The sequence below is a fragment of the Diadema setosum genome, chromosome 17, assembly GCF_964275005.1.
Source record: "Diadema setosum chromosome 17, eeDiaSeto1, whole genome shotgun sequence".
Taxonomy (NCBI): Eukaryota; Metazoa; Echinodermata; class Echinoidea; order Diadematoida; family Diadematidae; genus Diadema; species Diadema setosum.
In genome coordinates, this window is record NC_092701.1 from 6,233,262 (window position 1) to 6,261,119 (window position 27,858).

The following is a 27,858-nucleotide window of genomic DNA, read 5'->3' on the forward strand; positions in this document are numbered from 1 at the left end:
ATATGAAGCAAAAAATGAAATGTAATGCACACTTTTTATAGACTTCATATCTAATTCTACTTTCCGTATGATTTTAGAAACGGTATTTTGTCTACCACATGCGTTTTTCCACCAGCTTCTAGTATTCATCATAATTAAGTGTTTGTATAAAAAACGAAGTGTATCAAGTACTATTAAGCGCTTTCAGTCATACTTTGTAAATTCATATATATCTTTTATGACTTTAAAAGAGCTTATATATATTATCAGATTTATAAAGATGCTATTTTTGATGTTCAGTCCTTTTGTGTTAGCAGCAGAAGTTGCCGTGCTCAGAATTTGCTAAATCACACTGCCCTCATGATTATTCAGTGGATTCACAACTCTGTACGCGCATGTGCAGTACGCTGGAGTTGAATCGACACTGTTGCAACGCGCTCGTGACTGTTGAGAATATTGATGTATGTGATATGGACATTGATGCATTTTGCTGAAGTGTTTTCTGCTGGTATCATCGTATACATCGGTGATTTTGTTGAAAAGGCGGTGTTTGACTGCATTTTTCCACATTGTCAAGTCAAACAGCGAGTAGATTCTGGTAACTGACTTCTTCATGATTGTCATGGACTAGTATATATTTTTTTTTTCATAAGATCTTCAGAGCTATGAGAGAAACTTGTACAATGTCACGTTCAGGCAGCCGTGTTCGGGTGCCGTGGACATGCCCAGTCCATACCACGTGATTCGCTGTGTACACCGCACAGGGTTGTGATTCTGCTGAAGTGTTCATTACGGAAGCTCAAAAGTGCCAACCAGATGACGAGATAAGAAGACGAGAAGACAGGTTAAATACCGAGAAGCCGAGTTACTGCAACTCGGCAAGTCGACTTGCTTGGATCAAGAAGACAAGATGACAAGTTGTTGAAACTCGGTAAATCGACTCTTTTGGGACAAGAAGACATGGTAACGAGTTGTTGAAACTCGGAAAGTCGACTTGCTTTGGACAAGAAGTCAAGATGACAAGTTGTTGAAACTCGGCAAGTCGACTCGTTTGGGATAAGAAGTCAAGATGACAAGTTGTTGAAACTCGGCAAGTCGACTCGTTTGGAACAAGAAGACATGAAAACGAGTTGTTGAAACTCGGAAAGTCGACTTGCTTTGGACAAGAAGTCAAGATGACAAGTTGTTGAAACTCGGCAAGTCGACTTGCTTGGGACAAGAAGTCAACATGACAAGTTGTTGAAACTCGGCAAGTCGACTTGCTTGGGACAAGAAGTCAAGATGACAAGTTGTTGAAACTCGGCAAGTCGACTTGCTTGGGACAAGAAGTCAACATGACAAGTTGTTGAAACTCGGCAAGTCGACTTGCTTGGGACAAGAAGTCAAGATGACAAGTTGTTGAAACTCGGCAAGTCGACTCGTTAGGGACAAGAAGTCAAGATGACAAGTTGTTGAAACTCGGCAAGTCGACTTGCTTGGGACAAGAAGTCAAGATGACAAGTAGATGAAGTACAAGTCGACTTGCCGAGTTTCAATAACTTGTCATCTTGACTTCTTGTCCCTAACGAGTCGACTTGCCGAGTTTCAACAACTTGTCATCTTGACTTCTTGTCCAAAGCAAGTCGACTTGCCGAGTTTCAACAACTCGTTATCATGTCTTCTTGTCCCAAACGAGTCGACTTGCCGAGTTTCAACAACTTGTCATCTTGACTTCTTGTCCAAAGCAAGTCGACTTGCCGAGTTTCAACAACTCGTTATCATGTCTTCTTGTCCCAAACGAGTCGACTTGCCGAGTTTCAATAACTTGTCATCTTGACTTCTTGTCCCAAGCAAGTCGACTTGCCGAGTTTCAACAACTTGTCATCTTGACTTAATTGTCCCAAGCAAGTCGACTTTCCGAGTTTCAACAACTCGTTATCATGTCTTCTTGTTCCAAACGAGTCGACTTGCCGAGTTTCAATAACTTGTCATCTTGACTTCTTGTCCCAAGCAAGTCGACTTTCCGAGTTTCAACAACTCGTTATCATGTCTTTTCGTCCCAAACAAGTCGACTTGCCGAGGTTCAACAACTCGTTATCATGTCTTCTTGTCCCAAAAGAGTCGACTTTCCGAGTTTCAACAACTCGTTATCATGTCTTTTTGTCTCAAACAAGTCGACTTACCGAGTTTCAACAACTTGTCATCTCGTTATCTGGTTGGCACTTTTAAGCTTCCGTAGTTCATAGATGAGGAAAATAAAGCAGTGCTTTCACTTGCGAAGGAATGGACGTATTGCTCGTAAACTTGTGTGTCCTTATTTGAGTGTATTATACGCATTTCATTATTTCGTCATTTTAACATCTGTACATATAGCACAAAGAAACATTAAAAAAATCAAGACATGCTAACAAATTAGTGTATATAATATATACAGAATGTTTATTTTATATATAATTATGATATATATATATATATATATATATATATATATACATATTATATAAAGTGAATTCTACTTCGTGCATTCGTTTTGCTTGGCAGAGAACGATATATGAAGACACGGATTGGTTATAATATATGTATTGCTTATAAATATGTATATGTATAATGTATATAAAAATGTATAAAAAAAAATGCTGTTGGGCTACCAAATTTAACTTTGCTTTCATGTTTGGCCTCCAAAATCTCAGAATGGGCCACCAGATATAAAAAAAAAAACCACAAGAATGTATATAGGCCTCCACATTTTAATCACAGAAGACCGAGGGGTAATTTAGTGAACAATCGGGCTGCATTTTTAACGCCGAGCAAGAACAACACACACAAGTATGACTGTTAAAATCCTGCGCTTTACTGAGAACACTCTCGCATGCCGCTATACAAAATGCATTCACCAAAGGAAAAAAAAAAATATCCATCGAATTTACGGTCATGAAGTAACCGAAAAGAAGATACTGAAAGCAGTTCTGAATCTAGTTTGAGAAACATTACAAGTTGGTGTATTACATTTTTCTTTGAAAATTGCATATTTTGAAATATTGCAAAATTACATATTGTATTGTCTAAGAGAGCAATCATCTTGCATACATTAAAGGGAAGTTAAACCCAAAAAGCAATGTGGATTGAGTGAAAGCAGCAACATTAGTAGAACACATCAGTGAACGTTTGGGGAAAATCGGACAATCGATGCAAAAGTTATGAATTTTTAAAGTTTTGGTGTTTGGAACCGCTGGATGAGGAGACTACTAGAGGATATGACGTATGAGTGGACAACAATACAAAGAAAATATAAAGGAAATTCAACAAAAATTCACTTTTCTAGAATTATGAAAGAGCAATGGACCAACCTCTTTCAGAAAGCAGGGGGAATAATTGCTACCCTTAACATATGTCAATATCAAGCTGATGGAATTTGTAATTTTCATGAAAAATGGATTTTTGTAGAATTTTCTTTATATTTTCTTGGTATTGTTGTCCATTCATACGTCATAACCTCTAGTAGTCTCCTCGTCCAGCGGTTCCAACACCAAAACTTTAAAAATTCATAACTTTTGCATCGATTGTCCGATTTTCTTCAAACTTTCACTGATGTGTTCTACTAATGTTGCTGTTTTCACTCAATCCACATTGCTCTTGGGGTTTATCTTCCCTTTAACAATGTTCTGCAAAATTTTGCATTCGATTTGATGATGCGATCATTCAAGTTCGAACGAATTTGAATGATCACCGAGATCGACATTCAAAAGGCCAACTATAGTTGATTCAATTGATTACATCAACATTCTTTTTTTTTTCATGGTTTTCGTTATTACAAATAATTTATTTGTCTGTGTTTTTGGCGTTATATTCTTAATGTTCATTATTCAGAAAGTTTATTATTCCGAAGGCTCGTTAATTCGAATTTGAAAGAAGGTGCGGAGTAACGAAACTTCGCAATTGTGAATTTTATTTCATTTTTGGATTAAGTACAACGCATCTAATACGTAGCACCCCATCAGAGTGCGAGTAAACAAAAAAACAAAACAAAACAAAAACAAAAAAAACACTACACAAACGTGCACGCACGCTCACAGACAGACAAACATACACACACACACACACACACACACACACACACACACACATACATACATAGCGGGTACTCGCAATATGTTCCTATGTATTATCCAAATCAAAAGTGAGGGGGGGGAGCGAAACTTCGAAATGACAAGGCGACTTGTAAGGTTTCAAAACTTGCCTTCTTGTCCTATTCTCTGAAACTAGGCGCCTTGGGGAGTTTGTACGTGTCGACTTCACGCCATTTCTTCTCCACGCCTTTATACAAGCCGCCTTCATGCATTTTTGTCATAGACGAGGCGACTTGGCGAGTTTGTACAAGCCGCTTTCTCGTTTTCTCGTCATTAAATAAGCATGATGAGTATGGAGAGTTGTAGAAGTCACCTCCTCTTTGTCACTATGACCTGTACCAGTGAACACACAGGTCTGGACAGCTGGGTAGCATTCTGTATACCAATAGCCGTCGCTCATAGAGCATGTGGACCTGTGGACCCCCCCCCCCCCCCCCCATCTCACACCAACGGCTTTTCGATTACTAGCATTCAGCAAAACTTGAGATGATATTGTTCCATTGTTGTTACTGTGCAGGCACACCAGTGACAGGCATACGTGTGGCGTGGTTCCTAAAACTTCTTTGAAACTCCAAATTCCAGAGCCCTTTAACTTTTTTTTTGTACGAGTCTAGGAAAACTTTAAATGTTCTCCTTATTGGATTCCATTCAATGTCAGGCTGAATTTGAAGTGGAGTTTATCCCTCTTAAAGGTTTGTTTGCGTGCCGATCGAGGTCATCTGAATTCGAGTCAAGTGTATTTGCTGATGTTATTTCGATCACAACAGCAGATATGCTAACCCTGCGGTATACTAGTCATTTGTCGATTTATTCATTTTTACGAGGTCAATGCGAGTATTTGTGCCGTGTAAAGTGAGTTCCAAACCACCTCATCTTATTCACTTTACGGTGTCGTCAGTCAAATTTAACGAAACAAAGTAACAGACCTCTCATTATACCCGGACATGAAATTATAATGTAACTTGTCACATGTTTCCACAGAACAATCAAGACAATGATTGTGTTTTTGTTGTTACAGTTGTTATTGTTGTTGTTTTGTTTATTGTTGTTTTGCAGCCACGTATACAAATCAAATCATATAACGATCATACTTATAACCAACATTACTTCTTCTTTCTTCTTTTTTTTTTTTTGTCTAAAGCGCCGTAATGAAAGCACAAATATTTCTAATGCATACAAATAACCGAAGCCCACAACGATACAATATTTTGATGACATTTCCTGGCATACTTAAAACTTTTTTCAACAATCTAAACACACTTTGAAATGATAAATGAAATAATGATCAAATCACGAATGCATAACGAGTACGTGTATATACATACGCAATAATAATAATTATATGACAAGAGCCTATGACGGTACTTGATTGTAATTACAAGATGTACGTTTCTTGCCAGACTTTTTCACAACAGCAGTACACTCTCCAAAACAAAAATAATGATCTAGAAAATGTTGCCAATTTTGATAAATCTATCTGCAGGGAATACTGCAGTGGATCTTCCGACTCACATTGTACTGCATAATAATTATGCTCACGACGACAGAGATATTAAATTTCATGTTCGTTAGACTACACGGGATGGTTATAAAATATGTTTAATAGAGGGTGGTTGCTAGCTGGTACGGATGATATTCGTTATTTTTGAAGGTTCGTTAATCTGAAAATGAAATATAGGTTCGTTAATCCGAAGGTTCTCAATTCCGAATACATACATTCTCTGTATCTAGATGTTCGTTCATCCGAAATAGAAGAGGCATACGTTAATACAATTAACATTAATAAGAGTAATTTATTTGTCAGTGTGCGTGGCGTTATTCTGAAGGTTCATTATTCAACATTGTTCAAAAAGTTCGTTATTCCGAAGGCTCGTTAGTTCGAATATGAAAGAAAGTGCGCAATAAGGAAACATCGGAATTACGAAACTTATTTTGTTTTCGGAGCCTACGGAATAATAAACATTTTTTTTTTTTTTTACTTTTGGTTTAACGAACTCTCGGAATAGTTAATTTTATTTCATTTTCGGATTAACGAACCATCGAAATGACGAATTGTAACCGCTGGTACGATACTTTGTTACAGACGTATCACTCAAATGAAAATCTGATACTTGATCCCTTGAATCTCTTTTGGTACCATTCATCGAACATTTCATTCTGGGCCACTGTGAAACGGTTCTTCCATCTCCCGACCTCTCCTGAAAACAACAATAAAAAGGTACACATACTTAGCACAGCAGTTTTAGAATAGATCTTTAAAGAAAATGGAGTTAAATGTGAAAACGTTGTTGTTGTTGTTGTTGTTGTTGTTGTTGCTGCTGACGTCTTGAAAGTGATATAAAAATGTGGAATACTGTTCGTGTCAGTTTAAGAACGTAAAGATAACAACCAGATGCCGTCATTTAGGGTCTATGATGGATTTTGTGATTTAATTCGATTTTGAATTGCAAAAGTAAGTTGTTGGGGGTTTTTTCCGTGAATGCAATGAACAATCACCTTGATCTCGACACAATGTTTGTGCACTGAATTATTCTGATGGTACGACAAATTTCCTCGACATTGCTTTCGATCATGTGACACTCTTCAAGATGTTTTACAAACCTTCTCTGGGGAAAGAGTAACTAAAACTCGGCAAAAGGAATCACCACTCCATGCAAGGTAAGGAAGGAAAGGAAGTTGATTTAAGTGGGACATGACATCAAATATTATGGAATTTTTAATTTCATTTGTTTTCACGACAAAACGATTGGGATGATTTTTTTTTTTTACCAACATCATACTTGTCTGCCATTCTGTTTGCTGATTGGCAGACAATTATGTCGGTAAAAAGTCCTCCGAATCGTTTTGTCGTGAAAACAAATGAAATAAAGATTCCATGACATTTGATGTTAAAAAAAAAAGATAACAAGGAGAGATGACAGGCCATGACAAGTATTATTACCTACCTGTACTAAGGAAAGGAACTCTCTCAGGCTGGCTTTTACCGAACGTTGGTGCCGTGAACGGCGAATTTTTCTCGACATTCGTGTAAGTCGTTCTCATACCAGCAAATGAGCTGTGGTCCACTACCCGCTGTAAGGCATCTTCTGTTAGAGGGCGCCCTAGGTGTTCGGCAATTCTTCTCACCCACTCGGTTGGATCCTTACAAGTCAGAACAATACGTTTTGCAAAGTTTTTTTTTTTTTTTTTTTTTTTTTTTTTGACGGGGTTATTCACTGAAGGTGAAGAATTGATAAATAAACCGGGCTTAGAGTTCCTACGTTTAGCTAGACGGCATAAAAGAAATAAACCTACGAGTTTTGAAAAATTCAGGAGCCTCATTATACGGCATGTATACGCCTTCCTTGAAATACAATATGTAGGTGCCTAGTATCAAGCCAAGTACATTCAAACATGTCTATAGCGGTCATCATAAGGGAGAAGAAAAGTGGCTGCTGTAGAAAAGTGGCCGCGACAGACAGGGTCTATACCATGACTTTTCCTCGGGGAGAAATTTCAATTATCGTACACTAGGTGGCCGCTAAGGCAGCTTTGGATATATAAGTAGGTGATGAGATATCGCTTATAAAGTGATAATTACTTGTTGGTGAGTGGTCAAGGTGTATGAACCCGATCAAATGATGCCTTTAAAGTCACAGAAGAAGTCAGAAAAGTCAGTCAAATGCCAGAAAATCAGTAAGAAATATTCACACAAGGGCAAATATGATTATTATCAATAATAGGTGAATGAAAGTTATCCAAACCTTCTTCATGTCTTCATAGGTACAGAAGAGAAGATTCTCCTCTTCCCGTTTTTCCCAGAATCCGTTCACGTGATCAGCCCAATTTTCCCACAGAATCTCTAAGAAATGGAGAAGTGACAGTTATGGTAGCCTTTTGCAGGGGCAGTTCGCAATAAATGGACTTTCATACAGCTGCGAGCAGACCAGTGGACTCGCACGCACACAGCGATCGGATAGGAGCAAGCTATACTTTCGCAGCTCGCCGGTCGCGCGCTGTGTGTGCGAGTCCATTGCTCTCTGTGTGCGTGTGCTGAAATTATAGCGAGCTGCCTTTGCAAAAGGCTACAGTTGTGGTGAAAAACAAATCAATCCGCAGAAGAAGTGGATGATGATGATGATGATGATGATAATGATGATTATTATTATATACAGCATTATTGTATGGCGCCGTGGCACATATTTATATAATATTGACTGGCCTCGAGGGAGATACCAGAAAATATTGCCCAAACTGAAAGAATATTGCCCGAGTCGAAGACGAGGGCAATATTCTTTCAGAGATCAAGCCACATTTGACTACCTGTAGATCATCACCAACATGTCGAATAATTGACAAATTGTTCATCAATGTACAATGTATATCATTCAACTCCAACTTCAAAGATACATAATCAACAGGCGAACTTCAAACATGTGAACGCTTTTACACTTTATTTTTGCTTCTGTTTCAATTTGGAGAGTTGTACTGATGGTCACTGTGCAGTTATTGAGCACAAATTGTTTGACGCGTAGTGCTGCTGGAAGTGGTCGACCTTGTATAAGTTGATTTATCGGAGTTCTGCGGTGCGTGTAATCGACACGCAGCGACCTCCTTGAATGTTAGAGTAGTCTTCGTGGTCGATCGGAATGTTTACATGTAAAGCAGGGAGGTTAGATTCCACTCCTTCTCTTCCCACCTCCCTGTTTTACAGTGCACTCCCGTTATAACGAACACGGTTATAACAATTTACTTTTGTACATTTGACTTCATTTCATAGACGGGAAGAATCTAAGGGCGGAATCTTTGGGAATTGAAATTCATGAGTGTTGTGATTTTTTTCCGATTTTTTTCGATTTTTGTTCTATTTTTTTTTAACGAACCAAAAGTGTGTGTGTGTGTGTGTGTGTGGGGGGGGGGGGGGGCTGCAGCCCCCCAGCCCCCCCCCCCCCCCCCCCCGCTTCCGCGGCCCCTGTTGAGTATAGGCTTTGAAGTGATCTAGTTTGTCAATATCACGGAGAAATGAGAGGTATAACGTCGTTGTAATAATGGTAACCAGTACGCTTGAGTTACGTATTTTGTTGCGGTATAACATTTACATATCATATGCATAATTGTTTCCATACATTATTAACACAATGGCACTAGTGGTCATTAAAATTCTTCTCCATTAAACAGGTATTCTTATGGATAATGGCTAGAATGGAAACATACCAGTTTCACTTCAAATAAATTACGTAAAACAACAGAAAAAAAAAGAATGATTATATTATCAACTACGCTTGAATGAACCACGATCTAAAATATGAAAGTCTACACAATATTCTATCAAGGACCATTAATTTGGATTGCTTTTCTGATAGTGTCAAAAATATCGAAATGTCGAAACGATTTTGTATATTGTGTGTTTCTATTATGTGCAGGATATGTTATACAATTGTTTGCATCTTCATTTACTTCATGCTATGTTACTTTCTCCTACAATAGAATGAAATGAAGTCAAATGTACAAAAGTAAATTATTATCACAAGTTTGATGTGTAATTACATTTATAAATCTCAAGAAACTCTCCTACTTCTTCTATTTCCTTCGTGTTTCTTTGTTATAATGCATTACATGTTATGATTGCTTGGGGGTTCATAGCTGTTACGTGACTGTTGCGTATTTCATGTCATGGCCTTTCACAATAAATATAAGCATAGGCCTACTGTTCTTCAAACTTCACTCTTGCGTAAGTTATTTGTTTGTTAAAAATGAAATGAAGTGAAATGAAATAAATGAAACAAACGAAATGCAATGAAACGAAATGAAACGGTCGAAACATGGGTTTATGTGTGTATGCATATAATAAATAGTGGAAACTCGACATGAAGAGATCGGATATAAGAAAAACCTCTTATGAAAAGGTGGTTTTGAGGGACTAGTCGCAACTCAGTTTCCATGTTTTTGAACCCTAACATGTAGTGAGTGACTTGATATATTATGGCATTGCATTATCATGTGTTGTTGGGTTTTTTTGTTTTTTTTTTTGGGGGGGGGATCCATGTTGCAATTAGACAAGGTCATCCTTGTAGTAACGTGCGTAGGTATTATTAAAGTCGTGTATGTATAATCTTATGTGCATATATATATATATATATATATATATATATATATATATATATCACGTGTGCTTGTGTGTGTGTGTGTGTGTATGTACGTGTATGTGATGATGATAAAACAGCACTTATATAGCGCCGTTTATCTATAGAAACATTCAAAGGCGTGTATAGAGTGTGATGTGAAACAAAAGTACCTATACACACAAAACGTGATTATTCAGATTGACAATACCTTCCTTGATAAACTGGTCGAAAACTGCTTCAAACGGAACACCCTTTAGAATTGGAGTCTTTGTGTAGAAGTTATACATCGAGGTCACGACATCCTTCGGGTTTCTTGCGAGATATAGCACCTGGAATCGAATAAAAAACTATTTTGGTTTAAAAGGCGCGAAAATGCGTGAACATTTCAATCCCGTAACATGAGCGATATGCAGGTAGGCCCCTATTGCTACTGGATATCATGATGTTATGACTACTATACATGAATCAGTTAGTGTAGACATCACCAAATATGGCTAAGGTGATTTTGTTGCTTTCTCATTCAAGTGTGCTGTTTCAACTCATAAACATGCCTGATCACGATCTACTTCTCGCCCTCTATCTCTCACTATCTTTCTTCTTCTCCTCTCTATCTCTTTTTTTTTTTTCTCTCTCTCTCTCTCTCATTTCCAGCTCTTTCTCCTTTTTTATTTTTTTGCTGGTTATTATTCCTTTTCTCTCTTCTCCTTCCATCCCTCACAATTTCTCTCCTTTCTCATCTTCTGTCTCTCTTTTGTATACTCTCTTCTCTCCTCTCCCTGCCCTTCTTTCTCTCAACCTCCTTCCCTTTCTTTTCGTCTTTTATATCTTTTTCTCTCGCTCTTGTCGACTCCCTCCCTCTCTATTTATGTTAAAATATCATCGTGAAGTAAACTGGGTGCACGTCACTACCTCGACACCCACTCTTTAGTCACAAAAAAGAGTCATATATACAATCAGATGAGATTCTTTAATGAGCAAGGCCCAGGAACACAACATCAACCAAAATAGGCCCAGGAGCTACTCAGTATACGACCCACAACGAGCAATAGACATAGGCAAATAAGGCCAGTGAGCTCCACACTAGACAAACAAGACTTAATGTAGGTAGTGTCAATCTCATGGGCCTTTTTTTACAAGCGTCGAGCTCATGGGCCTTATTTCCGAAATGTCGAGCTCATGGACCTTTTTGCCAAGTTTCGAGCTCCTGCGCCTTATTTCCCAAGTGTCGAGTTCATGGGCCTTATTTGCCAAGTGTTTTACTTGATGTCTAGCTCATGGGCTGTATGACTCATGAACCTTTTTCAATGTCTAGCTCGTGGGCCATATGAATCGTGGGTGTCGAGCTCGTGGGATGACCCCAATTAGAGTCGTGTCCGTTACACATTCCTTTTCTCAGTGCTATAGTTCTACTTTGCACGTGTTTTGTTCATAAAGCCTGTTCCTACTATTCAACGATCCTTTTATCTACCTTGGCCCGCTGAAGCAGGTTTGGGGGCAAGAGGGCCAGGGACAGGTGAGACCAGATCAGCCTGGGGGAAGGAGCTCGTTCCACCTGCGTCAAGAAGGGCGTCATGTCCGGCGGCTCTAACTCTTCCTCAGACCTCGTAGAGGGCAGTCTTTGAGAGACATCGATCATACAGATGCTGGCAGAGAACAGAGATCGATCGATTTTCTCCGGACAGCCTTCGGCCAAGACAAGGCCGGCGATCTCCATCATCCAGTGGGTGCCTTGTGGAATATCGTAGACAGGAATCGATTGATGATCAGTATGTTTCACGCAGGACCCACTTTTTTCTGCCTCTTTTTCTTTAAATCACATAGGCATACCCCGCTTCTCATATTTGGCACCATTAATCGCCTAGTCTAATCTTCTATCTGTTCTCCGTTTCTTTTTCACAAACACTGATTATTCGGGGCTTATAGCCAAACAAGCTTGCTTTCATGTAGGTCCTGTCATCTCTTTGTTCAACCCCATTTCGATTTCGACCAGTTATCATTACAATTGCTGTGTTATTACCATGTATATTCGTTATTGCACATTGTTGACAACGTAAAAGAACTCATACTATTATTTCTGATGTAATATTCATGAATGAGAAGTATGAAATGAAATGAATAAGAATTGAATTAAAAGGAAAATATAACAATCGGTGAAACGTTTCTCCAGATACGCACACACATCTGTAGGGCCTACACACACATTCTCTCCCTATCTCCCTCCCTCCCCCCCCCCCCCACACACACATACACATTCACCATGGCAGCATGGCAAACGTACTCATCACGAGAACTAATCCCATAACAGTAGATATTATGACAATGACTACCGACGAATTCTCCAAAAGGGGCCCATATTGAAGCATTGTCTTTTCAGTAGGTCTCTCCATTCTTAGAACAATGCATATTTCGTTACTGTATATGTTTCAGTTACTGTTGTTTACTCTGCGAACTTCACAATGCCTTGTTTACAATATTGCAGTCACTAAAGAAAGTAAGGTGTATATTGTGTGTTGTTTTTGTTGTTGGTTTTTTTTTTTTTGTCTAAAACGGAAACAAACCAAATTTGAATTTGAACTTGAAGGCATGTCTAATTCAAACAATAGCAAATTTTGTTTTTTGTGTAGCATTTATCAGTGGCGGATCAAGGGGGCTCAACGGGCGCGCACCACCCTTTATTTTTTGTTAAAACAAAATCAATAAAAAGGGAAAATGGAGGGGGCGCGCGCCCCGCTTTAATTTTGCAAAGCCCCCCCCCCCCCCTTTTTTTTTTTAACGGAATTCCTTGATCCCCCCACCCCTGTTTATAATAGCATATTGTTCCTGTGATGTTTTCTTTTTTCGTTGTGTACGGGAGTATTTCAGTGTCGCTTTATAGTCAAGTCCCCGATTTTTTTTCAGACAGTGAGCAATGTTAGGTCATCAACATAATTCAGAACCCTCGAATCTAAAACTATTCTGATGAGAATGTTTGATTTTATATTGCATACATATTCTTGAATTCCGTATTTGCTTTTATCATCAAATGCCTGCAAAATAAATGTGCAAAGTATATAGCCTGCATTAATAAATGAAGACATGGCTACTGTACACTTTCAACCGTCTTTCACAATTAAAGTCAACTTTAATTATGAATTAAGTGGACTTTCATTCACTTCCACAGATATCCCAACATAAGAGTATTGCATCAACAATCCATGCACAATGAGTGTATGGACGCCGAAAACTGTATAACAGGGGGAGTGATGCAAATGAGTGGGTAGTGTAGCCTCTGACCTGACTTTGGGTAGGTCACGACCCACACGTCATCTTGGCGCACATCAAACGTTGCCATGGCATCGATACTAGAATCCAGCATGATGTTGGGCCAGACGACCCCTTTGTAGGTGTGAGTCCGAAAGAGGTTCGGGACTTGGCTCTGATCACCCATGTTTTCCGCCAGATTCGATGCTTAGGAGATAGAAAAGCATTTGAAGGAGACATCCATCAAAGACAATTATACTTTTGCAGTAAAACATCTTGATTGTTTATTTCATTGGCACAGAGTTTCAGAACTTATAGTGATTGTGATGAGAAATTAGAATGTTTTAAAAATCTATAACAAATCACAATGTACGAGGATGGTGACGAACAGCTTCACCATAACACATGATTGGGGTGCTTGTGGAAGTAGAACAAAAGAAAAAAAAGCACGCAAAAATTCTGCACGCAGGTATACTCTTGCTAAGCAAGAGGAATTGTGATAGAATTATCACACATTGCTACATTACTGGAATGTGTGAGCCTCCTGTGTCATTATCCTTGTTTGGTGTATTATGTCGTTGGTTTTCACAGTATTGGTTTATAGGCTCAAGGAACATTATGAATTTCACATATTTGTACATGGCACTATCGATTTATGAATCACGATGTCAAGTTAATTTGGAATGCAAGTGTGCAATCGTACAGCTCTGAGCGGAAAACGTATAGGTTGGAGACTTTAAAAGATCCCCACTCAGGCTGTCGGCCGCAATTTGTCCCAGGAAGCCCAAAAGATGAACACCCCGAACTGGGAGGTGAGTAGATGGACAGATGTGAAGTACAGCAATAGGACCTATAGACTCTGGGACAAAGGTGGAGTCCCGCAGAACACGTAAACAGACACACGTAGACAACAGCGCATCGTTTGAATAGTCTTTGCTTTACAGACATTATGCTTTTAATAACAGAGCTCTTCAATCGAAGTTATTACAAGTATGCAATTTCAAAACCTCACATGTATGATATGGAGAAATGCAGAAATATCAAATAAAACCATAACCTGCTCAAGGATTACAAGTGAAAAGGTCTTTGTTTCAGACATCAGAAACTGAGTATTTCTGATGCTAAAAATACAACAGTGCTTGACGTACACTAATTCTTGACATTGGTCGGGATAAGAGTAGGGATATCCCCAGTACATAATATTATGGTGTCATTGCTATCATTACCACCCCACAATACCCAGACTACCACCTCTACTATGGTGTATAATAATTATGCCAAAATGGAGTTAACGAGATCTTTATTCACGACCCTTATAGAAGACACTAAATCCAAATGACATCACTGGAAGGTCTAGGAATGAGGATGAAATGTGACTAGTGGATTCGAACTAAAGACCTCAATAAAAAGTATCCTTTGTCTTATTTAATGATCTTCTACTGCTTCCAACAATAATACTAATTAAGAACGTGTAATCATTGGAACAATCTAAGAACGGGAATATTGACAGTAAAATTATATCGATTTGAATTGAAATATTATCTTATAGGGTAAAACAGTCAAACGTTACAAGCTTACAATGCCTGAATTGGGTGTGTAAAGTACATATAGCACAAAGGCAAAAAAAAAGAAGAATATAGACTACATGGACTGAGAAAATATTAGTAGCAAAACATAAAATAAAATAATGCTGTAACTGAATTCTGATCATCTATGTTACTGCAATACTTCTTACAGTCATGTCACCACCATCAAGACATCTGGATTTTCAATATCGCTCAACAAAATTGATATCAAACAAATAACCATGGTAGCTAAGGATTGGATTGTCACAGCTATAGTCTCAGAATCAAGAATACTGCACTCACTGTCGATACTTTGTGTGTGTAGGTGCTGCATACACTGGTTATATCACTCTTCATTATGATTATAGGTATTCTCCTTCTTAATGCGCGACCAGTGTACCACTCCGGCAGTTATAGAGATTATTTTAAGTAACGAAGTGCAAACATCTTTAACAGAATATCATTACTCACCTTGATATCATGCCCGGCTTCAAGGTTGATGCGTGTGGGATTTGCGCGCACTGATACACGGAACGCAGTTAGATTAGATAAAGCATCTGTGCATACCAAATCACAGAATGAACTTCAACCTGTAAGCCAGTGTATCATAATCTTGAGAGCTGTATCGAAGCATAGCGTCTCTTTTCTTTGGAGTGAATATTTCACGGCAGTACAAAAGACATTCATACACGAGCAGCATAGGTGAACAAACAATTCCATTCCGTCTGTGAGAAGAAAAAGACTGATTGCTATGTTGCGTGTGTACTATAACTGTCTAACGGCGTTGTAAATAAGTACGAGTCCTATTATAAATGTACAAAGTTGCTTTGTGACATCAAGGAAAATTGAATTGAATTGAATTGGACTGAATTGAATTGAATTGAATTAGATTAGATTAAATCAAATTAAATTGAATTGAATTAGATTAAATTAAATTGAATTACATTAAATTGAATTGAATTGAATTGAATTAAATTAAATTGAATTGAATTGAACTGAATTGAAAACTTATACGTTATTGAATGATATCCGTGGCAGCCCGCAGGCTGACTTGCCGAAATTTTACATGAATGAGCATGAATACTTTAGAATATGCAAAAGATAGTGAAAAATACACAGCATGAAAAAGAATATCAAACACATTCATCTTAACTATTGCACAATAAAATTAACCTTTACCACAAAACAAACACAAATATTTCATATTTTCATACATTCATTTTCTTTCTTTTTCCCCCTCCTTAAACCTTATACCTTTTTCTTCTTCCACGTCTCCTCTTTTAACCTCTATTCCCTGGAACGATATTCAAATTATCAGTATTTTTATAATCACACGTGTTTTACTATAATTGCAATAAAACCAGCATTTACGCTACTACTTTATATAACAACAACCAATGTTACATTCATCAAAAATATATATCATCATTACTCAAAACATTTGGTTTATAAACATTTTCTTTTTTTTAACGCAAAAAAAAACAACAAAAAAACCAAAAAAGTAGAAAAGAAGCGACCGGTTCAAAAGCCTGAATGAATGCACTGCTTACTTCTCCTTCCCGATGTGTCTATGTGATTCTCTCTTCTATTCTTCCCCTCTCGTCCCTCTCTCCCTCTCTCTCTCCCTCCCTCTCCCCCTCTCTTTATCACTTTTTTTTTTCATATCCTCTTCTAATATTTTCCCGTCTGAATGGGACCAAAGAAATATGTGTGCTATCAAAAGGGCGTAAGTAATCCCAAATCTCTATCTCGGAATCTAATGATGATTTAATGCACAATGTTAAAAATGAGGCGCGTGGCTGTATGCATAGAGTATATATTATGAAGATAATGACTCAAAGATACAGCTTGTATTCAATCCAGCTTGTATTTTATCACTTATTTTACATTATGAAATCCAGATTGCTTGCGTCCACGATGGCACATGCTGTAGTTCCCTCTTTTTTCTCCCTTTTTTTCCTCTTTTTTTCCTCTTTTGTTTTCCTTTCCTTTTCTCTCTTTTTCCTCTTCCCAATCATTTTGATGTCAGTTGACATCGGTTCGTTTATTGTGTTTTATATTGATGTTTTGTGTATTTTTCTGAGGGTCCCATATCGTACAAGCTTTGCTTCTTAGTGGGACCCTCCACTTCCATCCTCATCCTTAGTTGACTTGTATTATACGCTTTATGTATTTAACAAAGATGTAATCACATCTACTTTTCATTTTCATAATTTTCTTATGTACCTTTTCAAATTTTGTTCTATATCACAAATATCCCGTGTATATGCAATGTAAATAAATTTCTTTGTTCATTTTGATGGAGGTGAAAATAAAGTTGAAATTGAAATTGAAATACAAATTCGGTTAGTTTGGATCACGTAAGCCATTGCAAGTAAAGAACTCTCGGACTGAAAACATATTAATGTGGATACATGGTGGCGCTGTGGGGGTGCTGTGGCATAGTGGAAAAGACTCCCGACTCCCGATCGAAGGACCGGAGTTCGAATCCCGCCCATCAGTGTTTTACGTCCTTGGACAAGACGTTTTTAACCACTGTGTCCCTCTCGACCCAGGTGTATAAAAGGGTACTTGGAAACGCTAGGGGGAACGCTAGAGCAGTGGCAACACTGAAGAGGCTATCCTGAGTAAATACGACATTATTATTACCATTATTATTATTATGATCATTATATATATATATATATATATATATATATATATATATATATAGACATATAGATATATAGATATATAATATGCATGCTTGTGTAGCACCATTGTAATGTGGACGTGTGTAAGGCAATCAAATAATATCTAACCATTGTTTGTGATTGTATTGAGATTAAGACATAAGTTCTGTTTGAATTCACTGGGCTTGAAATTCCAAATTATAACAATTCTGACAGTTATGACAATGATTTATTTCCTTTACTTGAATTATTCGTGACTTTTTTGCATTTATGCTCTTGATATTATAAGTCATACTTATTTCTCCTCTTAATAATTGTATGCTCTTTTTTTTAGGATTGCATGATAATTCTCATAGGTATGCGGTAACATCAGAATGGTGAAGTCCCCCGAAGAGAAGGCATTGGGCAATGGAAGCGTTATGCAGTCTGGACTTCCAAAGTGGACGAAGAAAGACGGACATTTCCATCGGTTTCTGGGAGAGACCACTGCCGATTGTCCCAGACCGGATCTATGGCATCATCAACCTGTGGGACTGCATTTTGGGAATACCGCAGCATCTCTTTTCACGGAAAAGTCATGCATATTGATTTCACTACATACCAGCAACAGTGTGCGAACAGCCAAACTGCACGCATACCCTTGAATTCAAGCCCCCGTTAGGTTGGCGTGTACGTCGAAAATATGAAGAGTTTGTTTGCAAAAACCGATAAGTCCATTTTTGAAGATTTTGAAGTACGGTCTCTGTGATAAAGTACAAAATAATACCTTTTAAATGATATATTGGTCATTACATATAAAGGTACATTTTTGAAGTTATGGTCAAAAGAAGCACAAAATTTCTTATTATTCTCTATATTTTTCTTGACCTTTAATCGCAAATATCTCCATTTGACAAATATGGACTTATCGGTTTTTGCAAACAAACCCTTCATATTATCCAATCAAAATCATGACAGTTCTTCGAACAATGGGGTGGTTGACAAATAAAAGCAAGATAGTTGTGTACTAGCGGTATAATTGGATGAAATAAGTTGATGTTACGGTAGCATAATTATCTTGAAAGCCTCTGCTTGGTGGGCCTGTGCTAAGCTTTGCAGTAACGCAACAGTTAAGTACAGGTTTTGATAGGGTTTCCAGGGACCGTTCTTCCCTTTGCTGAACCTGAAACCCGCTCCCTTCCCTCCACTCTAAACACGCCTGAAAATATTAGGGCTCAGTGAATAAATGACTGTTCTTTGTTTCTTCTTTCAACCCAGTATTCATTTATTGAGAAAAGAGATTATTGTTGGTGTGTTTTATTCATTTTGCAATATCCTCTTGCCCATGAGTTATGCATTTATTAAATTTTCATTTTCATCTGGTTACTAGAAATGGTATCATTAATGAATTATCCAATGTCACTACAAGTTCATGTTATCTATCAAAGTTCACAATATGCTTTTAAATACACATGGACCCCGTTTACAGTGAGTGAAAAGGCCGGGCTCCGCCGCGGCCGAGCCTGGCCTTCATTTCACTGTAAACGCGCAAAAGGCCAAATGCGGTACCCAAATCGGCCTCGCATTTGGCCAAGCTCTGGTGGTAGTCTCGGCCTTTTCTCACTGTACTGTAAACGCAAACTGGGCCAAATGCGGTACCAAATTTAGTCTGCCTTCCAGACCCTCTGCCCGTACTATTTCGCTACTCAGGATATTAACGCCGTCAACGTCGAAAACTAGTATTGTTTAAGGTGATTTTGTCCTGCAGAGGTCTTTGTCTTCGGCAAAGGCGGCGACTTCGTCGCCACGGAGTCCAGTTGGCAAAGGATCTGGAAACCAGACTATACCACATTGCGACCGGAGGGCGATATTTTTTTTTTTCCCATGATGGGAAAGGCATTTATTTGTCTTGGTGACTTGGATAGAGAATAACTATCAAGTCTTTGACTTTATTACTCTCTATAAGCCTGACGGAATAAACCGTTACAAACTCAATATACTTTAGAAATTAAGAGCAAAAATGGAAACAAGATGTTGAGCAAAACCCAGCTTACGGTTAGAGCCACCATCCATCATTTACACACTGGAAGCTCCACGATCAGAGCACTAACACATCGTGCCACAGCGAGGAGCTGCCGAGATTGATGGTCATTGGATTTTTGAAATATGCAAACAGAATTTGTCTCCCTATAGTCTTAGGTTTCAGACGTTTTTTGTCAGTAGACTGCCGTAGACTTTACACACACTAGTGACTTTCCCATCCTGGGAAAAAAAAACATTGCGACCGGTGGCGCCCTCCCAATAATAGTGTTTGTTTACAAGCTGAGCGCCACTACGACAAAATATTGACAGGTTTGAATTAAAAGCCCGGGCCGAGCCCACAGAACTCGGTAGCCCGGCACTGTAAACGGACAAAATTGCGGGATCGAGTACCACAATTGAGGCCGGGCTCGGCCGCGGCCCTCCACTGTAAACGGGGTCATGTACTTGCATCATTCAGTTATCAAATAATCTAGCTGCTGTACATAGGTAAATTTTGGATGAATTTGTTATTGTTTATGAGTGATCCACATCTTAAAAGATCTGCTTCTGTGTCAAGTGTCTGCAGATCACTCTTTCCCGTCACTATAATTTACTTTTTGACATTCTGGCAGAGTATGAGTTGTGTCTTTCATTATGTAGTCACATAAAATGTGTTACACTATGACTCGTACTTTTAGCGAATGTGATTTGTAAAAATTTTAATGTACAGCCTGAATAACGTATATTTTGGAAAGACATGAAAATATATTTCTTAATGAAAAAGAAAGGTTTTTCGTTTATGAATCAGGGCAATTTCGAAAACGGTGAGTTGCTGAAAGTGCTTGGATGAGTATTTCGTAGAAATACCAGTGTTCGTGCATGGAGACCATATTGGACGATCTAACGAACCTCACTTGTCTTAACTTCGCACTATTCTCGCGTTAACTTCGCACTATTCTCGCATAGTTATTTTGTTCATAGTATATTATGCGGGTTCAGGTTTTTGGAATCAATTCAGCGATCATCTTAGAAAAAAGATAAAACATTAAAAAAGTAAAAACAACATTTAATCCTGCTATAAAAAGAATACAGAAACCTTAATTTTGTTCTGAAATGTTGTTTGAATTATGTTGTTTTTATTTTAACTCAACTTATGTTATGATTTAGTTTTTGAAGCAATAAACTGTGCCTGTCCAGATACCAGTAGATATAATATTATCTTTTAATTTCTTTGCATGTGTTGCGGGACCCTACTTTCTCCCCAGTGTTTGTATAGCCCTTCCTTCTATCTCTGTCTATTAATTCCCAATGTCTCTTGCTGTTTCTTTTGTCGAAGTCTTTGTTTCCCCGAGCGTGTGTTTCTGTGTGCTTCCGTTTCTTTACTTTTTCTATTGTAAGTTAAAGGGATGGTACATAGTATTGGCGGAGATGAGAATTGGGCTTTTAACTTTTTGCGAGATACCAAGAAAACACTTATGATATAGTACAGAGCATACCATTTTAAGAGGAATTCAAAGTTTATTTGATGAAAATAGGGTTTGGAACGACTGAAACATCTATAAAAAAAAAAGTAAAACAAAGCGATCGTAATAAAGTGTTAGTCCCACACTTCATTAGATATATGGATATCTCGGCCATTTCAAAACCAATTTTCATCAAATGTTGTTGTTGTTGTTTTATAGAAAGAAAGAAGAGAGAGAAAAATGGGGCCCTACACAAATAATTTGCCCCAGACATCACTTAACATAAAACAGACATTATAGATCTTAGAAAAATACAAACAAGATTATTAAATATATATGTATGTACCAAGTCACCACGAGGGAGCTCATATTGTCTCCACAAAGGAGCTCATTAAGTCTCCACGGGGGAGCTCATATTGTCTCAACAAAGGAGCTAATTAGGTCTCCACGAGGGAGCTCATATGATATTTATGAATACCTCAAATTCTTTAGTGAAGCAAACTCAAATTACTATACAATACACGCGCGCGTGTACCGCACATTAACTCACCCATGTGCACATACACTTACACACATTGTACATCTCCAACCACGCACACACTTACTAATATCAGAGGTTAACCCAAAATGATATACAGTATTTACATGAAATGCACACACAACGATGTAAATTACAGAATAGGGAACATTACTATAGCTGTATGATTGTTTCAAGAGAAAAAATATATACATACTATATACAGTGTAATATGAATATCATTATTTCGAGAGAGAGAGAGAGAGAGGGAAAAAAATGTATATACAGTGTTTATATCATAGGGCTCTGAGCATCACATCAATGATTCGTGAAAAATCCAGAGGCGTTGATACATCAAATAAACGTTGAATTCCTCATAGAATTACAAGCTCTTTCATATTTCATAAGAGGTTGGTTTCTCATTATCTCATCCAAAAATGTTAGAAATCTGAAATTAGGTCTCAACCAAAACTATACTATCCCTTTAGAATATGGGTTGCACCACATCTCTAAATGGTTGTCTTTTAGACGGGCTTCTCTTTTTTAATATACAAAAAAAAAATCGAACAAATAGTTTCAGCAAAAAGATTTAAAAAATTAGAAATAAGGGACTGGCTTATTTTTATTCTTTTCTTGCATAATTGAATGTATGTTTAAATATTTTGTATTGATTTGTTGTAAATGTTATGCCTGAAGGAATCTGTGGTATTGAAAACAAGATTTTAACTGAATTGAATTGAATTGAATTGATCTGCACTTTGAAATTTAAGAAAAAAAATGTAATAGAAAAAATCTTCCAAGTCATAATAGGGAGAGGAATTGGCGTTCACTTGATTTTTTTCTGGTTGTATTCTTATAATTGTTCTACATTCATTTATTTTGCGGCACCTGTTCATATTTATGTAAAACGTTATGTTCAAAGATTGACTGTGGAGAGACAGTTTATTGTCTAGCCATTTAATCTTAATCTTTTAGCATGGGGCAGCGCCCATCAATCTTTATTAGTTAGACTACTGTTATTACAGAAAACGGCACTTCGTGTTATTTGTGGCGTCCCGCCACGTTCCCATACAGATCCATTATTTACTAAATATAAGATTTTAAAAATTAAAGATTTGTATATTTTCAACTTGGTCAGTTTATGTTTAATTTCAACGCAAATGCACTTCTCTGTATATACAATTAAATGTTTACACGGAACCAGTTTTTTCATAATTATCTCACTATGTAATCTAATGAGTTTCATTTACCCCTCCTGAGAACTTTATTTGCTCAGAATACATTTATATACACAGGCCCTAGATTCTGGAATTCATTAAGCTGCGAAATAGAAATTATCCATCTTCGTATTCTTTTAAGAGGAAGTTGAAATCCTTTCTGTTAAACCCTCTCTGATGTTTCGTTTTCATTAGCTAAGTCTCATAAACCATAGGGTTCATCATCCAACCAATGTATAATTAATCTTTAATCTCTGAATTCATTATAATGAAAAAGCCATCATAATCTTTGCACGGCTGTGTGCAGCCACCAGCTGTTTGAAGCACCTCTTCAATTCCCTCTTTCCTTTCCTTGATCAGCGTGTACGCATTCTCTTTTATCCTTCTTTCCTTCCATTTTTCCATCCATTCTGTCTAGTCGTGTCACGTTGCTGCGTGTCTCCTGTTTTGTTCCGTCTTGTCTTAAATTATATTTGTGTTAAGTATATGCAAATAAGTATTTAATTAGAGTTTCCTTGAGTGGTTCACAATCTACAAGCTTGCTTTTTAGTGGACCTCTCAATTTTTTTTTCAAGTGAAACATAACAGTGTATTACTTTTGCAAGTATGCATGCATGTATAAATATATATACATATAACTTTATTTGCATCATTTGATATCCTTTGCAAAGTTGAATGTATACGTTTGTGATATAATTCCTAATTTATGTGTTGTGTTCTGTTGGAAAAAAAAGAAGAATGAAAATAAATGAATTGAATTGAAATGGATTGGATTGAATCTGTTTATTCACTATTATATATATATATATATATATATATATATATATATATATATATACATTATTTAGTCAGTCAAATGTACTTATTCATCTCCTCTTTCATTCATTTATTTGCGTATTTAAATTTCTTTCGCTTCAAGTTGAAACTTCATGTGGGCTTGCCACGTTGTGTTAATGGCGACGATTCATATATAGACCATGGACATTGAGCTATCGATCCTTACTGTTAATCCGATAGACAAATGTCCAGGTTCAGGTGCCTGGGGTGTCGGGGATCATTATTGAGATATCAATGGGAAAATATAGATGATTTGCATAATTGTCTTGTAATGCACTACAAACATCGTGAAGATATTTCCTTGCCAGGTACTAAAATCTTCGTTGGAAGTCTTGTCAACAAAGAGATGGAATAATTTCCTTTCTGCATTCGGGGAACCCACAAAAGTATAAGCAAGGATTGATGTCATATCAAGTTGCTCGTCTAAACGAGATGGCACAAAAGTACCCGCAAAATGTACCCGTCAAATGCCTTCGGAAGAAACAGTTCACGATTGATTACCAGTAGGACATATTTAGCTTCAGCGTTCTTCATGTTCTTCTCTGTGATTGATCATAATATTGATGATGGTTTAAAAGCTGTCCTCTCCACCATATCCGGGACAGATGACAATTGACTTTAACTCACCACGGAAGTCTCTTTTGACAGAAGGGAGAAAACACGGCTCAATGTGTGATACTCTTTTGTGCTCTCTCATTTTCAATCATTACTGTGAATTTAGAAACATTGTTGAACATGAGCAAAGAAGAGAAAGTCGCTTTTGAACTGGTGGCCTGTTTTGTGCACAATCGGAATAGTTCGGCACACCACGATGAAAGTTGGTCGTGGGAGGTCGATGAATCGGCTTTGACAGACGCTCGTGATGGCGATGATCGTGGTCGATCCGCAAGTCATATCTTTTTCGTCATCCTTTCCGCCTTCTTGACCATCGTCATCGTCACCGGCTTTGTCGGTAACATTCTCATACTGGTCATCGTCTCGGCGTTGAGGAAACAGCGGACGATCTCGAGTTGCTACGTGGCAAGTCTGGCCTTCGCTGACGTCGTATTCCTGTCGACCTGCGGATCGCTGCACATTGCATCCGTGATCGTACCTGCCCTATGCCTCGATCAATTTCCATTTCCATGGAAAGTGTTTCGAGCGTTTAGATATCTGCATTTGGTAGGTTCTGATTACAATCATCGCTATTCTTGTCGAGTATGGCTGCTATATCAGTAAATCAGTATCGAAATAAAGATAGTAATAACAATCATATATTGTTAATAAGAATGAAAGCATGATTAATATCATACCCATTTGTTGTCCTTTCCATAACTGTACCTTTCTGATATTAGATATCAATTTTCTTCAATAATTCTTTCAATACTTTCAACACTTGCCATTTAGATGGATGTCTCTGTGATAACATGGTCTTCGTCACTTCTGTTACATTCATTTGTGAAAACTCTCTATGATCATCTTATCTGAATCAGACGCAAAGGGAAAATGCTATAAGAGAATCGATGATTTTGCCTGTTGTCTGTAAGCGTGATCGATCTATAGGTAGCACTTGATACTGACTGATGTAGTGGGAATATATAACATAGAAGGAAAAACAGTTTATATCTGATACTTCAAACTGGTAGTACATCTGCAATATGAATTTTCATCGATTATCATCGGTTTTCTTACTTTTTAAACAGTTTTATTCACCTCCCCCTCCCTCACAAGCACACAAACATGCAGTCTGTTAATTACTGAATATAAGATCCAATTTTCGTTTGTGTTTTTTTTTTCGTAATATAATCTTTCCTCTGTCAAAGGCATGCCCCCCCCCCAAGAATTATGAAAGCTTATTGGAGGTTTCCCCTCCACGTATACTTAGCTGCAATGGCAAATATCTGCACCCTGGATATCCAATTCATAAGAAACCTTCTGAACCCAGCTTTTAGCATAGTGATCTCTATCAAAGTTGGTTGCGATCAAATTGCCACACACGCACACAAAGTTTCGGAACTTGCGGATTTCGTTATGATAAATACATGAACCCCCTCCTCCTTTGCACTGACTTAGTGCGAGATCTGTAATAACACTTGTCACGAAGTCAAATTCAAATTCAACGGAACAATGGAATATGTGACTGCGACTGAGATAACGTTTTTGTCAAAAGTTTTGGAGCCCCAGTTTTGCATACTCTTCATTAGTTTTTCACAATGTACTATTACAGCAATAATCAAAAGCAGTAACAAAATGATTATTTCCTTTGCAACTGATCGACAAATTGCCCTACATTGACGTAAATAAGCGCTGAATTGATCAGTGTTTTTAGTAGTAGCCTTGATAAAAAAAGAAAAAATAATGGGCGTACATACTCGAGCAGGATTCGAACCTACGACCTCCTGATCTCCGGACAGGTGTCATCTCCACTAGACCATCGAGCTTTCGCCCGACAGCAAGTGTTTGGCAGCGGGTATTGCATAATACTGTGTAAAACACTAATCAATTCAGTGCTTATTTACGTCGATGTAGGGCAATTTGTCAATCAGTTGCAATGAAAACATCTCGACGGAAGAATTTCATGAATTTGAAAAATATTCCGTAGCTAAATAATGTATTCCGAAGAAGTATCAGTTTTTGTCATCGATATCATTGCATTGCCATCCCGTTTCCCGATCAAACATCGATGCCTCCCCTTCTTTTGTCTTGGAACAGGTTTCAAAGGGTGTGACATGTGGAATGTTGGTGGCTTTAACTATCGATCGATACTTGGCAATCGTTCATCCGCTGACGTCGAGGAGCTATCGGAGAAAACGAAACGCCATCATTACAAGCGTCACAATATGGGCAGGTAATACGCAGTCTAACATTGCGTTCACTGTAGTAAAAATGGACAAGGTTATCAATACAAGATCCAAGGTCCACCGACCATCCCCCTCCCCCCCCCCCCCCCCCCCATCCTCAGGTGCCTACTTTTCTAAAGCATGATATTTACCTCACTTCTCAGATTTGGCTCAGTCGGTAGCACCTCTGCTTCCAGATCCAAAGGACCCGGGCTCGATTCCCGAGTATATCTGAGTATCCCCTCTAGTAAGGGGCTAAACACTCTGTCCCTCGGACAGGACATAAAATGGAGATTCCCTGTGAGATGAGAGAGTCACACTCATAACATGATATCATTCTGTTCCATTCATTAATCGCAAGAGCAGGTTGCACTTAAGCCGATAAAGTGGTCCTTCCTCATATCCAACTGGACCCCATGGAAGACCAGCAAGTGCAGCTGATGGGTTATCTATTCATCTTCTCGGATAGAAATAAAAAAAACTAATAAACTAACAGACAAACACTGGCATTGCCTGGCGTAAATGGGTTTCTGCCAGTGCAGCATATAATTTTGGCCAGAGCGCTCTGAGAGATCAGAAGTTTTCAAGTAAACATTTGCACTAGCCTGACTAAAAGTTACGCGTCTTTCTAAAACATATGTATTTATGTTCCTCTTTTTGCCTTTGAAATATTCACAGGTTCAATTGCTTTCGCCAGTGTCATCTTCAGCTTCGAGGGATATTTTAAGCCGGTAATCCTTTATGCCGTCATCGTGTTTACCGAGTACCTCCTCCCCCTCCTTGTCATCGCAGGCTGTGATACGGTCATCGTTTGCACGATATGGCGATCGCCACTCAAGTTAGCGACCATCAGTGGATCAGTTCATCATCGCGGCCAGCAAAACCAAAGAATGGGGCTCCTACGAATGGTCATCACCACCGTCCTCGTCTTCGCCTTCTGTGCCGGCGTCCACCACGCCATCGAAATGTACCTGGAAGCCGTGGGCGAGGTGTCTTCGTGCCAGGGCCTACTCCTTGACCTGACCTCGAACATGTTGCTCTTCGTGAACAGCGCCCTCAACCCTTTCATCTACGGCGCCACCAACGCGGCTTATGCCAACAAGCTGAAGGCCTACCTGCAGATCTGCCGTTTTCCGTCTCTTTGCACGAAGATCCGGGCTATTCTGGCATACCGTCGAGTGTCGTTGGTGACGTCACCAGAGCCAGACACGAGATCAATAGAACTCTCGAGCATTGATGTTTTGAAATACATCGAACCAGGCAAATGATGTGTTCCTGTAGGCAATGGTTCGGTGTCCTAATAATTGTTTTGTCGCTAAATTCCGTCCAGGGCGTAGG

The 27,858-nt window shown here is 38.3% G+C and overlaps 2 protein-coding genes and 1 non-coding gene across 3 annotated transcripts; 1 reads left to right on the top strand and 2 right to left on the bottom strand.

Moving 5' to 3' along the window:
• Positions 1-6,020: 6,020 nt before the first annotated feature.
• LOC140240989 (sulfotransferase 1B1-like) lies at positions 6,021-13,616 on the bottom strand. The gene is made up of 6 exons (XM_072320765.1): positions 13,463-13,616; positions 11,658-11,917; positions 10,398-10,518; positions 7,829-7,926; positions 7,031-7,226; positions 6,021-6,283 (listed from the first exon to the last, which is right to left on the bottom strand). Exons 1-6 carry the CDS (start codon positions 13,614-13,616, stop codon positions 6,174-6,176), a joined length of 939 nt encoding a protein of 312 aa, XP_072176866.1. The 3' UTR covers positions 6,021-6,173.
• A 10,820-nt stretch (positions 13,617-24,436) lies between these two features.
• Positions 24,437-27,788, top strand: LOC140241131 (G-protein coupled receptor 54-like). The gene is made up of 3 exons (XM_072320895.1): positions 24,437-24,790; positions 26,393-26,528; positions 27,199-27,788. The coding sequence occupies exons 1-3, from the start codon at positions 24,437-24,439 to the stop codon at positions 27,786-27,788; spliced, it is 1,080 nt and encodes a 359-aa protein (XP_072176996.1).
• On the bottom strand, positions 26,049-26,121 carry Trnas-gga (transfer RNA serine (anticodon GGA)). The gene has a single exon. It is a non-coding gene; the product is annotated as a tRNA-Ser (tRNA).
• Positions 27,789-27,858: the final 70 nt, after the last annotated feature.

Bases quoted from the DNA above. Each gene is read 5' to 3' on its own strand.
- LOC140241131 (XM_072320895.1), top strand. From the start codon at position 24,437: ATGAGCAAAGAAGAGAAAGTCGCTTTTGAACTGGTGGCCTGTTTTGTG. The intron at 24,791-26,392 runs GTACCTGCCCTA...GTCTTGGAACAG, and splicing joins TGCACATTGCATCCGTGATC to GTTTCAAAGGGTGTGACATG. The intron at 26,529-27,198 runs GTAATACGCAGT...AAATATTCACAG, and splicing joins AAGCGTCACAATATGGGCAG to GTTCAATTGCTTTCGCCAGT.
- LOC140240989 (XM_072320765.1), bottom strand. From the start codon at position 13,616: ATGGGTGATCAGAGCCAAGTCCCGAACCTCTTTCGGACTCACACCTAC. The intron at 10,519-11,657 runs GTAGATAAAAGG...ATTCGATTCCAG, and splicing joins ACCTGCTTCAGCGGGCCAAG to GTGCTATATCTCGCAAGAAA. The intron at 7,227-7,828 runs GTTTGGATAACT...CTGACTTGTAAG, and splicing joins CCTATGAAGACATGAAGAAG to GATCCAACCGAGTGGGTGAG.